The 14,020-nt window shown below is 49.7% G+C and overlaps 1 protein-coding gene across 1 annotated transcript in view; it reads right to left on the reverse strand.

Moving 5' to 3' along the window:
• CACNA2D4 (calcium voltage-gated channel auxiliary subunit alpha2delta 4) overlaps window positions 1–14,020 on the reverse strand; it is a gene marked incomplete at both ends in the record, with an annotated part of 113,907 nt that overhangs the window by 72,447 nt on the left and 27,440 nt on the right. The window contains 10 exons of the mRNA XM_080914776.1: window positions 1,425–1,499; window positions 1,778–1,858; window positions 2,531–2,608; window positions 5,269–5,402; window positions 7,900–7,978; window positions 8,407–8,520; window positions 8,625–8,714; window positions 9,117–9,191; window positions 10,789–10,939; window positions 11,434–11,494. Of these exons, the coding sequence (XP_080770902.1) occupies window positions 1,425–1,499; window positions 1,778–1,858; window positions 2,531–2,608; window positions 5,269–5,402; window positions 7,900–7,978; window positions 8,407–8,520; window positions 8,625–8,714; window positions 9,117–9,191; window positions 10,789–10,939; window positions 11,434–11,494 (938 nt within the window). The remainder of the gene's footprint in view (window positions 1–1,424; window positions 1,500–1,777; window positions 1,859–2,530; window positions 2,609–5,268; window positions 5,403–7,899; window positions 7,979–8,406; window positions 8,521–8,624; window positions 8,715–9,116; window positions 9,192–10,788; window positions 10,940–11,433; window positions 11,495–14,020) is intronic.

Here is a 14,020-nt window from a genome sequence, read left to right on the forward strand (position 1 = left end):
GGGTCAACCTACACATTCCCTTACTGTGAGTCACTTGATGGCACAGGTCCACGAACCTGTTAGTATAAGATTGTTCATTATGGGTTCAGATAAATGCCCTGCTGAGTCTGAATTGGGAAGACAGTGGGGGAGAGACCAATGGGGTTCAGTCAAATGTCTGAGGATATTCTGTCTCCACTCGAGCTAACTGCCTTAACACTTAGTTCAGCTGGTCTCCTCAAATGACTCCTGAGACAGAGAAGCCCCTTTGTAAATTCTGCTATCCAAGCCTCTTGAGGTTCCTCAAAAGACCAAAGAGGAGTAGGTTTAAGATGCCTCCAGAACTTCAGTCCCCCCGCCCCTGCTTACCCCTCCAGACTCACACCAGCAAGGTGGCCATTGTCACTGTGGCCAGGGTCACATACTCTCCGGAGGTAGAGTACTCAGATAGCAGGTGCTCAGGAGAACTCATGACAATACCAACAGCTCCTGGACAGAGTCAGAAGACGACAGGGGTCCTAGACAGCACTGAAGGCCTGCCCAGGGAGCCCTTCACTGCCCTTGTGAGAGAGCCTAGCTATTTTTGTTGTGAACTCATTTTTCACATTCCCTTCTTGGGCCTCTGGGGCTCTGCTGATCCATCTGTTAGATTGTAGGAGGAATGGAGTCACTGAGACAGTGAGGGTTTGTGATAAATGTCTACAGTGATTAGGCTTAAAAAAGATTTATTTGATTCTGAATAAAGTGTATGCGTGTATTTGTGGGTATGCACACGTAAATGCAGGTGCCCATGGAGACCAGATGTGCCCGATCCCCTGGGACTGGAGTTAAAGAGTTATGAACAGACTGAAGAGGGTTCTGGGGACTGAACTCAGGTGCTCTTAGCTGCTGAGCCATCTCTCCCTCGTGGCTTGGCTCTTACACAACTCTCAGAGGCCTCTTTATGGGCGGCTGGGTTCCAGCCTGGCACTGTTGGAAAATGCTTGAATGTTTGGCGCTGAAAAGCCTAGTGAGAGGTTTAATGTTCTTATAGAACTGGAGACTCTTTCTCATTGTCTTTCTGGGGTCAACAGGTTCGTTCTGTCATATGCTCCCACGCATACATCCCGTGCTGCGTGAACCCCGTGAGCATAAAGCAACAGGCTTAACCAGCCATGGACTGAAATAGTTCGTTCTTTAGAAGATTGCGTCTGCAGGTGTTTTATTACAGCAGTGGAAACTGGCCGTCTTGCAGGACTCTGTTCTCCCAAGTCCAGCCTGTATCACCCTCTCTCCGGTCTGCTCACCAACCACTCTATGCATTTTTGCCTTGTGCATTCACCTAGGCAATAATTTGGAAATGGTTACAATGGTGTCGACTTTCCTATTGTATGAGCCAAGGAATTTTAGCCATTGTGTGAACTGTCCTTAATCTTGTATTGTTAGAATCTCAAGACGAAACTTACCAAAGGTCGGAGGTCAGGATGAGAGAGGATGTAGCCATTGTTAGTGTTCAAAAAGGCATATCCATGCACCCCAAGCTGCCAAGGTCAAGGGTTGAGGGCATTAGACATGTTGGATGGCTAGGCAGGGGAAGAGGGAAAGGGATCATCAAAAACAGCAGCGAGTTTTAAATGGGATCACAGTGAGTCGGTGTCATTCTTCCACTACCGGTCTCTGGTCAAGCAGCCATGGACAGAGTCAAGAAACTGAAGCTCTGCGCCCGAATAAATCACTCCTCCCTTTAAACCGATTTTTGTCACAGCATCGGAGACTTGTGGCTTGGACACCATCCGCCAGGGACACCACTCAGGCTCACCTTATATCGGGGTGCCAGCTTCATGAGTTCTCTTAGGGTCACGTCAGAGCCCACCACACCCAGGAGAATGCCATGGGACCTCTAGAAGGAACAGGGCAAGGGTCAGGGAAACCTGGCTTCCAAGACTAGACTCCAGGCCTCTGGAGCCTGTAAACGGAAGCGTTTACTGATCTTCCTTGGCAGTTAGGCTGTGGGTTGGCTGAGTTCTCCCAGATAACAATGTAGACTGTCAGAAGAGGCCCTAGGGGCAAGCTCAGCTGTTAGGAAGATTAATGTCCTATATTAATATTTAAGTAGTAACATTTAAATGGAATACAAAGCCACGTGAAATATTAATATCCATGCTAGAGAACGAAATAAAAGAACCATAACTCACGTAGTCTCTCTAGCACAAGTGACCCATAGGGAAGTGTTTTCTCACCAGACAGATGATGAAGAGCTCTAGAATTCCCCTCACTAGAGGTTTTCACACGCGAACCATTTTGGCTCGTTAAATGTGATTAACCCGGAAGGCTAGCAAAAGACCCCATAGCCTCCTGTCTCAAGAACAAAGCAGGGGCTGCCCCACCCCCAACAAGCCTGCAGGAGCTGGGGGAAAAGCACAGACATCAGCTCCGTAGTCGGCCAGGAGGTTCTTCCATAGCTGGCCCAGGATTGAGCTTTGGAATCTGCATCCAATGCTTGCAGTTGGCTGTGAGGCTCAGTGGGCAGAACCCCAACCTCCACGCTGTGGCACAGGGAAGGACCACTCACTGTTTCGTTCTTTTTGCTGAAGACCGGCATGGCCACTGTGGTGAGGAGCATCAGGTTTTGTGCCTCTGAGGTAAGGAGCTGCTGGGGAGGAGAGGGCAGAGATCAGAGGGGGAGTGGGCTCAGGTGTCTGCTGGTTCATTACTCAGAGCAGTATGGGAACCCACACTCTTAGCACTAGCAGGGGAGGGAGGGATGCTAAGGGGCGCTGGCAGGAGCACCAGGGGAAGGCTGGGAGGACTGGGTGGAGAGGCAGACCAGGTTCATGTCACTCAGCAAAAGCAATGTGTGAGCCAAGCACTTTCATCTGTGCAGACCAAGGATGAACCCAAGCCCAGCCAACAGAGTACAGCACAGGACAGCTCCCAGAAACCACTGATAGGGACCTGAACAGAAAGGAAGACATTTCTGCACATCTGCTCAGACATACAGACATGGGTTAGGAGCAACTGCCTGAGGGCACCCCTAACACACATGCAGACCACTAGCTCTGTTCATTCAGAATCAGGAAGGGACTCCTCTGGTCCCTCAGAAGGAGCCTGCACGTGTAACTCTGCCATAAGACGATGATGACGCCAAGCGGAGGCGAACACACTGCAAACTGCCTGTTGCTCAAGTCGACGGAAGTGCACTGTGTGCATACGAGACCGCCTTGGATCAGTGACAGCTTCGAATCTTGTCTTCTCCTCCTCGATGCTCCAGCATGGAGCTGAGAAGCAAGGTTTTTCCTGCATGGCCTGTGCTGGTACCTCCTTTATTCTAGGTGCAGTCTTCCCAGCTACACAGACTCTAGGACCTCGAGGAGCTGAGGCTCTCTAGTCAGGGGAGCATCTTCAGGGGAGCTGCAGCCAAGCTCTGGCTGTGTTTCCTCTGCCTCCCTTAGGACCCGTCTCACAGTCTCACACTTGGGTAGTGTGAGCTGTTCCCATGCCCTTGGCTCTGAATCATGGTACAGGAGAAGGTTGCCTGTCCGCTCATGGGCTACTGTCCTCAATCTGAAGGATCTGCACATGGGCCCGGTTTTCAGGGATGTTGAGGGTGCAGAGGATGGGTAAGGGGAGACTTGGAGGTGTGATACTGGGGCTTTAATTGAGGAGATAGAGGCAATGTTTTTAAAGTAAAAATAAAGCTGTGCCTTTGTCTCTGGGCAGGGACAAAAAAAACAACAACAACAACAAAAAAAAAAAAACAAAAAAACAAACAAACAAACAAAAAAACCAACTAATCCTGGGTGGCAATGCTGAGAGTGACATACCTCATTATGGCTGAAAGGAACTGCCTGAAATCACTTGCACAGTGGCTTAGTAAAGCGAGGCTTTGTCTCTGTCACTGTCCCCTCCTTCCTAATTCCTCTGCTAGGCTCAAGTCCGGCTGCTACCTAGGTGTGGAACCACTGCCCACAGCCCAATTTCCTATCACATTGCAAGTTCTCAAGAGTTCCTTCTGCAGGGTCCTCAGTATGACCTTAATATGCACATGGGAGAGAGGCCCAGGGAGCACATGCCAGGCTGGGGACAGGTGGCAGGGAAAGATGGAGGGGGAACAAGCAAGAAGGGATGAGTGTAAGCGCACAGTGTGGGGATGTCAAGACAGTACCAAAGCAGGTCTTAGCCTCGCCCTCCTCGCCTCCTCGTTTCTCCTCCCATTTCTCCAACCAGGGTCAGATGGCCTGTGACCAATGAGCACCAGGACAGTATAGGGGACAAAAGATGGAGAAGGCTCTTCCCTGTAGCCTCAGCTCAGGGAGTGGCCACCAGTGTGGGACAGATGGGGTCTCATGGACAAGGCTTCTGGGAAAAGCTCACTCCAGCTGGCCAGGTGCACCTCTTACTGTGAAGGAACTTTAGAATGGATTCCTGAGGCTTTTGGCCCCAGCTTGGCAGGATGGTTTATAGCTACAGTTACACACTAGAATAAGTGTGCCCTTGTCCTCAGAAGCAGAGTACAGAAAAAGAAAAGCCAAAAGGGTGTCTTCTCAGCCACCTCTGTAGCTTGGGAGTCAGCATGGGTTTGAAGTCAGGAAGAGGTAAGTATGTGAATCAGGAGGACTCCTGAGCGGTCTCCTTTAAGGGGCTAAGCAGGACTAGCCCCCAGAAGCAGGAAGATGGGGCTTGGCCTGGGAAGTAAAAGTAGCTGCAGGAAGAAGCCTAGATCCCTGTGACCAGAAACCTTACCAGCCCCGAGATGTTCAGCACTAAACCTCTATGATTCTCCGTTTTGGTCTTATCTAAGCCACTGCCATCATGTCTTAACCATAGTTGGTATACTGTCACCAAGGCAGGTGGCTACATACTGGGGTGACTTGAAAAGAGGCAGGAAGGTCTCCCTCACATCCCCCAAAATGTCTCCGATGGCCTCCTATCTTAATTTTTATCCCTCTGCATAAGGCTTCACTCTTCCAGCCTGTGAAATGCAGGGCGGGCCAGGATGAAACTACAGAATGGTGAACCAGTGGGGTGAATATTTTCTTCCCATGGCTGGTGGGAGAGACTAGTATGGCGGATAATGCAGACTGGAAAGGAACGCTGGGATGGGGTGTCTGTTGCCCAGGGATCTAGGCTTCTGGGGCAGGCGGACAGAGTGGTGTTGCTGGTTGGGCTGAGAACTGTGAAGCGGAGGGAGGTGACAGGAGGCCTTTTATCACACTTGATGACTCCTCCCATGGAGGCACAATGTAGAGCTCTCTGGACCAAGATGTCACCTCTTGCTCCTCCCCATAACCTTCCCATCATCATGCGCACCCGGCTGTCCATATAAGCCTCTGTCCAGATGATGTCATGGTCGTGGTTGATGACCATGGGACGGCTAAGCACATGCAGGTACTCCATCACGTTCTCCTGAGCATCAGCTAGCGTAGAGATCTGTGTGTAGTAGCCTGGAGAGGGCAAGAAACTGTCACCATAGGATGTGAAGAACAAGCTCTACTTGGTTCCTCCGTAGGGCCCATGTGCACTCCCAGCCTCTGGGTGCTCCTAGCTGGGCCTCTGTCCTTCCTCCTAGTACAAGACAAATAAAGGCCTTCTCTGCTCCAGGTTGGAAGATCCTGGAGGAAACCTTTCTATTGCTAATATCCCCCCTCCCAAATGACAGCAGGAGCTTCAGCACTCTGAGCATCGGTTCAGAGACCCCCAAGATGGCAGCTTTTGTCCTCCTGTGTCCACAGCTCCTAGTTTCCCTCCTCACCAGTCTTCTTCAGGCTACGGAGTAGTCTGCTTTATTCTCTTCAGGATAGCACTATTGAGAAGGGCACCTGGCTAATAAGGCTGTGCATACTTTAGTAACTTTTGGACTTGTTGCCCACCACCTCCTGGAACCATCTGTTCTACATGCCAGCAAAATGGAACAGCCTTGCTTCCTACACCTCATGCCTAGAGCACGTTATTCCCTCGATGTGAAAGACCCTCCCGTGAGCTCCACAAACTGGAAAAGTATCTTTCCCACTGTTCCTTCACTCTGCCCAGTGTTCAGTGCATGCCTTGTGCCAACATGACACATTCAAGCCATATTGAAACCGAGGGCCACATGCCAGATATACCAACGTCAAGACTGAGCCATTTGTCCCATCACCCTTGAGCCACAGCCTTTGAAAAGCACTGGGTATAAAGTATATGCCCGGTAAATTTTAGTTGGATTAACAGAATTGTAATGCAAGCCCAGGTCATGGGGTTCTGATCCCAGACAGAAGAAAACTCTTGGTCCACAAAAAAAAAAAAAAAACATGAATCCAGGGAAGATGCTGACCTTTTGTGGGTGGTAACTTGTACATGTGATCCTAGCACTTGGGAGGCTGAGGCAGGAGGATCACCATGACTTGAAGTCGTTTTGGGCTATCCAGCAATAGCTTGCCTTGTAAAATTAATAAATATATTTGGTAAGATGTCTCAGTGGGTAGGGGCACTTGCCAAGAAGTCTGACAACTTAGTAGGTTCAATCCCTGGAATCTCCATGATTGAAGGATAGAACCTCCTTCCAAAGGTTGTCCTCTGACCTCTACATGTATGTGATTGGGCACGTGCACAGATGGGCATGCATACATACACATACACAAAGAATAAGTAAATAAAGTTTAAAAATTAACCACCCTCAGGGGGAAAAATCAATCAAGTAATAAATAGGGGCTGGAGTAATGGATCAGTCAGTAAAGGACTTGCCAAGCATGGAGACCTGAGGCTCATCCCTAGAATCCATGTTTTTGTAAAAAAAAAAAAAACACTGGGTGTGCTGGCTTGCCCTTGCAATCCAGTGTTGGGGAGGCAGAGATGGATGGATCCCAGAACCTCTCCAGCTAGCCAGTCTAGCTCAGTTGGTAAGAGGAATACTGTTTCAAAAAAAGAAATCAAGATAGATGTCTCCTCCTGAGGAACAACTCTGCCTTAAGTCCTCTGGCTTCCTCCACACACATGCACACACACATACACATGTTTTCCCAATGTGTGCACACATGAAGGGAAAACCAAAGGTGACCATCTGCTTCTGTCTTTGAACATAGTCAATGCTTTAATTCGCAACAATAAGAATGAAGACAGGGCCTCAGATAGCCAACACTGAAAACATGGGTCCCCTGAGCATAACTCAAAATTTGGAACTTATACAAGAAAAAAGGGGGTGGGGGATGAAGGACCCTATGGGCTTTTGCCAGCCTTACACCCACCTGCTTCGGGTCAAGACTAGGCCAAGTTCCAGCTTCCTGCCTCCAGTCAAGGCTAGGCCAAGTTCCATTCTCCACCCACAGTTTTTGGGAGGAGCAGGAACATTCTTGAAAAACTGCAGAATATACTGACTGATAGTCACCTGACCCTCTGGTCCCAGATAGAGTTTGAATGCATGTCAGAATCTGCCCATGTTTGCTAGCCAATAGATTCAAAGGCCGATATGCTTAGCCAATAAGTTTAAACTGTAACCTTGCTGTTGTAACCCGTACCCCTAAAAAGCATAAAAACTTGTTACAGCTATTCAGAGTCACCTTCCAGTCACTCACCATGAGGGGCTGATTGAGGGTCGACCCCAACATGCTGAATAATAAACCTCTTGCGTTTGCATGGTGGGGTGGGGGGAGAAAATGTGGGTCTCTTCTTGCCTCCTGCTCTGTCTTCTGTGTTATGTATTTGTACAAGGCTTTGTTTGAGGAGACGGTTCTCTTGTATAAGTGGCTTCTGATTTGCATTTTGGATGACTAGAAGACAAGAGTCCCTGCGGGGTTGAAGGACTGTCTGCTCCTGCTTCAGAGAAATCTGCTCTCCCTTTCTCTGAACAGTGGGGGGCAGACTGCACTGTACTGCTCCTGAAGAGGCCTCTGGCCAGAAGCCTGGCCCTCAGCATTGCTATCCCCCTGTATCCTTGTGGATTGCAGAGCGCTTTGCAAAGGCCTTTACCTTTATTGTTGCAGGCAATCCACTTCATGCGGTCAGCAAAAGTCACTTCTCTTCCAATAAGGTAGGTGAAAACTCGGACCTGCCCATAAGAGATGGGATTAGCAGCTTGCAAGCAATGTCAGTGCCCTTTATGAAGACCTTACATCTAGGGTCATGTATATCTCTTCTCTTTTGGGTTCTCAGGTTGCGCCCTCTTAGGTTAGAGAGAATTCATAGGGCCTGACAGGAACATGAACTACAGGGTCCCAATGAACACAGAGCAGTTCTTGTGTCCCCAGACCACGCTGGCCCTTTGCCTCGCAGCATCTTACATCCCTCCTCTGGGCCCAGGTTGCTGTAACTTTGGGATATCCAGTTAGAACGTACGGGAGCTGGTGAACAAGTCTAATGGGAAAGAACTTCAAACTTGGGGTTGTGCTACACACAAGACTACTGTGATTTAGGGGAACGCTCCCTTGGCAGCAGGAGAGCCCCCCTTGCCCCTGCCTTCCAGCAGGAGTCAGTCACCTTGCGGTCTGGCCAGTTATAGGTCTCAAACACCGGCTCATAGTCTTCCACAGCCCCATCAGTGATGAGCATGATAGCCTGGTTGCAGAGACTTCCTTGTCTGGACTCTTGGAACTGAGGAGGAGGGATGAGGGTGCCACCACAGGCCACAACCTGCAGCTGCAGTGGGGTCTTCCTCACACCCCCCCTCCACTTCAGGCTCAGCCAGAAGTCGTTACCTGCTTTAGGATCTGGAAAGCTTCAACTAGAGCTTGACTCACGATGCCCACACCTTTGACCATCAGCTCATCCACCAACTGTTTGAAATGCTGTCAGGACATGGGGTGGGGAATAAATACAAGATGAGGCTCAGAGAACCAAGTGGATCCAGGAATTCTTGTCCCTGCTCCTAACTGGGGAGGGTGCTTAGAAGTGTTGCCAGGGCTGGCTGCAAGACCCGAGCTCCATGGGGCAGCCAACCACATTCACTTGAGTCCATGTTTCTCAAATGCCCAAAGATGAACTAAGTGTGGGAAAGCTTGGTGTCAATCTTCTAAAAGGCAGTGGCAAGGATGAGGCTAACCACAGGGTGGACAGTCCAAGGTAACCACTGACTTGCTTTGCTCTGCCCGGAGTGGGGGGCACATGGTGGGCAGGGCACTGTATAGCAGTCTTCACAGATACCTTCCCTAACCGTGATGGGAGCTTCGGTGGCAGTGCTGGATACTTACCTCTCGGTTGTCCCGATCTGCTTGGACGAGGATGCCTTTGAAGCAGGGCTCGATGTAGTGTACGTAGTCATTGTACTGCAAGCCACAGTAAAGGAGAGAGAGAGAGAGAGAGAGAGAGAAAGAGAGAGAGAGAGAGAGAGAGAGAGAGAGAGAGAGAGAGAGAGAGAGAGAGAGAGAGAGAGAGAGAGAGCGCAGATGTCTCACCTGGGCAACCAAGCAGCACTATCTTGGGGTGCCTGAACAGAGTAAGCAGATGATCTTGACTCTAAAACTGCTCCCCCAATCCTGGTTCTGAGTGTGCTGAGAACCTGACAATCCTGAGAGAATTCCTCTGTGCACCAGCCAGTCCCAGAGCCTCCCTCGCAAAGGTCCCTCCTCAGCCTGAGTAGAGATCCCAAACTATCGTTTGCTGTTCTTGGATAGAAGGTCTCACTGTGCAGCCCAGGCTGGCCTGGAATTTAAGTCATATCTCTTAGCTTGGTTTCTAGAATCCTGAGATTATAGGTCTGTGCTGCCAAACCAGTTACACGTGCACTCCTCTCTGTCTGCATACATGTAGACGATCATTTAGCTATCCACAGGGAGAAACATGGATTGTTACTGCCCACTTTCCTCAATCTGCCTGGTAGTTACAATACAGATTTTCAGGGTCTCTAACCCACTTTCTGCTTAAGTACGGTGGAAGAGAGAAGACACAGTAACTACGTCATTGAAGAGCTAGGGCTACAGTGGGAATACCAGAGTGAGTGTTCTTCCTAGGAGTTTCTCTGAGGGAGCAGGGCAGAGTGTGGGACAGAAGAGCTGCAGGCTCTGAGGGACGGTGCACTCCCCCTCCCTGATAGAGTATGGAGCCTGTTTATGTGGCCATCCTGTTGGTACAGTCTCTGAGATGGGGGTGAAAGTCAGCTCAGGGAGGTGTTGTCTAGGAGTGATGCCACCGGCAAGCTGAGCCTTGGGTGGCAACTCAGGGTCTGGATCCCCCAGCAGGATCAATCTGAAGCAAGACACTTTTGCCTAAGCATGTCTACATAGTACATAAATTCCACCAACAGCTAGAAATAGCAGCAACCATGTAGACTGGTAAAGGATCTTGGATCAAGGGGTTTTCAAAATGACACCTTAGGGTGTTTGTCAACACTGCTTCCATGGAGCTCAAGTGGTCCCTACTTGGTTATACCTTTAAGCACTCCCCCACTTCCATCTGTGCATCTCCTTTCTACCTGTGGATCTGGGCTTATGGGACAAGGACAGTGAGAGGAATCCTAACAGAGCGAGCATCCAACAGCATCCAACCTCCTGTGGGTGAGAGGCTGCCAGCAGCCATCCTGCTGGGAGCCCATGGAAGGTATGGGGACACTGCAAAGGCTGGTGGTTCTCTGTAACAGAGCCCAGACACCAAGAAGCAGCTGGAGAATGTGGCCTCAACAAGGGTGTGTGTGTGTGTGTGTGTGTGTGTGTGTGCGCGCGCGCGCGCGCATTCACATATGATCTCAGGTGCTTTGAGGGGTCTTGTAATGGCACCTTGTAACACCCCAGGCAGACCGTGGGTGCTGGTTCAGGAGTTCTCAGGAGGAAGGCATCCCTCTGTGGCAGGAAGCACCCGTGGCTGGAAACATAGGCTCTTATGGTACAGGGAAAGAATAGTTTCCCAGAGCAGGAGGCCACCACTTACCGCGATGATGTTCACGAAGTCATTCTCCCCCAGGGTGTCCAATATGGTAGTGATGGTGTGCTTGGCAATTGCCATCCTCAGCCCCTTCATGCTGCCACTCACGTCTACCAGAATTACGATGTCCTTGGGAGAAGTGGCGGCTTGGATGTACCTTTAGCAGAGAGACAGGTAAAGGGAAGGAAGCAAAGGTTGGGGGCCTCCAGTTCATTTATTTGGTCTGGCCCATGGGTTTCCCCAAGTTTAGGCCAAAGCCCCCTTATCCCCAGGTTTCACTGTGCGCTGTAACACCTGGGCATGGAGGCTGTTGGGGTGCTGAAGTTGGAAGTAAGCCTTCTTAGTTTTGGCAGAGGACAGCCAGGGTCTCTGAGGGCCTGGCAGCAGGAAAGAAGGGGGTTCAAATAAACTGCTGATCTGCCAGGAAAAGGGTTTGGCAAGAACAGAGCTGGAGGGAGGTCTGAGTTGGAGATATTGGGGAGGGAGTGATGAGGACCGTAGCCGGCAAGTCTTTCTACTCCTTGGTTGGATTAAACCACTGAGGTCCCTCCCTACGCCTCTGTGTAGGGGAGGCTACAAGAAAGCCAAGCAAAGCCCAAAGGATGGAGGAGAGATGCTGGGGCATGGTACCCCTCCTCTGGGAGTGCTTACCAGCCACGGTTTCTGCAGTCGAAGGCAATGACCCCATTTTCATCAGGTGTCCATTTTATTCCTGGGGGAACAAAGGCTGCATTTCTCACCAGCCCTATGAGTTGCCTGGAGGCCCTGGCTATTGCTCAGGAACCCCAGGATAGGTTCTGCTTCCCATATGGAGAACATGGTGAGGGTACACCCTCACTACACCCTACACCCTGTAACCTGCAGCAGCCACTACCTTTGATAGTAAGGAAAACACTTGCTATCAAGGCTGTCAGAGCCATTGTAGAGACCCACACGGGCTGGGGGCTTGTTCCTGAGGCTAAATCTCATCAGACAGAGAAGAGCTGTGGGAGGCAATGCCCATCTGGCCATGGGCACAGGCAGTGAGAGCCAGTGCTCTGACCTGCTTTCACCCCAGCCAGGTGGCTCATTAGCATGTGTGGTCCCTCCTGGACTGAGAAGATATGTTTGTAATTTGATCGGAGTAGGTGTTCAGTAGCTGTCTCCTGGAGGAAGTGACGGGCCAGAGAGACCTTGCTTGAACCCTAGTGCAGAGTGCAGGGGTTGGATTTTGTCTCTTTGTCTAAACATTAGTTGGGATAAATGCACAATTGCCCCTCACAGCAGCATGATGCACAAATACTCTGTGGAAAAAGACACCCATAATCAGGAAGAACGGGTTCAAAATGAGTGAGAGGAACAGACAGGATTGTAATATGCCAGACAAAGCACTGAGGCAAACCCCAGCAGCCTTGCTGCTTCTGAGGGGCTTCTGGTTTGATGGCAGGTGGGATCAGAGGAGGTTGGGGATTCAGGGCCGTTCCCCTGAGATCACCAAGTGTGAATGGAGTCCTCAGGGTGTGGGAGGGAGGAATGGAGCAGTCGGAAGCCAAGGTCCTGAAGGAAGAAAGCAGGACAGGAGCAAAGGGCAGACTTGATGAGATTTGTGTGGCATGGTTATGACCTAGGCTACAGGTGATTAGAAGAGCGAAGCCTTCCCAAGGCCACACTGACAGGTCATGGAACGATCTCAGACTGACAGCTTGATCTCAAATTGACAGTGGTGGGGTTATGGGGACTTGGAGGAGGAGCAGTTGAGCTGGTTGGTGATCTTGGCCTGAATCAAAACCTTAGAAAAAAGGGCTTTGACAGTCCTGGATGCCTTACCTTCAAATCAAAACAGAAATGAAGGTTCCCTCCCTCCCTCTCACTCTCCATCCTTCCCCAAGCCCTTTGTCATTCCTTTCCTCATGGTTTCAGGTCTGTTGGATTTCCCCAGAGTGCAAGCCACACTGGCTCACACATGAAGAGGAGCAAAGGCAGAAGAAACAGGTGTGAGAGGCAGTGAAATCAAGGCCTGTGGAGGTGTCTTCCCAAGAGCTACCAAATACAAAGTACAAGCCAGGTGTGTCACATCATCTGGATCAGAGATGTCTCCAGTGCTTTTATACTAAAAGCACGGTGTCCTGTGGGGAATCTTGAAGTGTTGTCCTAGTGGAAGGAAGTTAGGTCATTGGTGTATGTCTTGAAGTGGGTATTGGGACCCTGACCCCTTTTTCTTTTGATTTCCCTATCACCACATGTAAATAACTTTGCTTTATCATGTATCTTTTCATGGTGTTCTGTATGGTCATGGGCTCAAAGTGACAGGATCAGGTAGCCATGACAACTTTTGACAACATGAGCCAAAAGAACCCTGTCTTCATCATAAGCTCATTATTTCAGGTATTCTGTCATACTGAGGAGAAACCAATCAACAGAGTGTTGGAGAAACCTCAGAGAATGGTCAGCGACAAAAGATCAAAAGTGAAGAAACAAAGCCGGTCAGTAGGCAGAGGCAGGCAGATCTCTGCAAGTCCCAGGCCAACCTTGGTCTACATAGCAAGTTCCAGGAAAACAAGAGGTATGCAATAGAGAGACCCTATTTCAAAGAAAGAAAGAAAAAGAGAGAGAGAGAGAGAGAGAGAGAGAGAGAGAGAGAGAGAGAGAGAGAGAGAAGGAAGGAAGAAAAAAGGAAAGAAGGAAGAAGAAAGTTAGGAGTTGTGAAGCATGCCTTTATTCCCAGCACTCAAAAGATGAAGCAGGGGGATGTCTATGGGTTGAAGGTCAGCCAGCCAGGGCTGTGTGGTGAGACCCTGTGAAGAAGAAGGAGAGGAGAAGAAGGAGGAAGAGGAGGAAAAATTATTTTAAAGTTATGAAACTTTTAAAAATGAAAAAGTCTAGACTAAAAGAAATATCCCAGTAAGAAAATAGAGAAGAGAAAGAGAAAATTCAATATTTGAAAGGATTATTCTAGAGTTTTGTTGATTCTAGAATAAGAAAATTTAGTAAATGTTCCACTGAAGGTGCAGAAAGAAAAGAGGGTGAGCTGTGAGGAATAGCATGATTACAGAGACGTTGGGAGCTGGAGAGATGACTCGGCCAGTAAAGTGCTTGCTTGGGAACGTGGGTTGGGATATCCAGACCCCCATGTAAAAGCTCTGCTGTAGTTTCCTGTGCCTGTAATCCCTGCGCTGGGGTGTGTGCAGAGACAGGAGGCTCCTGGGAACTTGTTGGCCAGCTAGTTAGGCCAAATGAGCAGATCCCAGGTTCAGTGAGA

Source organism: Micromys minutus (assembly GCF_963924665.1).
Source record: "Micromys minutus genome assembly, chromosome: 3".
Lineage (NCBI taxonomy): Eukaryota > Metazoa > Chordata > Mammalia > Rodentia > Muridae > Micromys > Micromys minutus.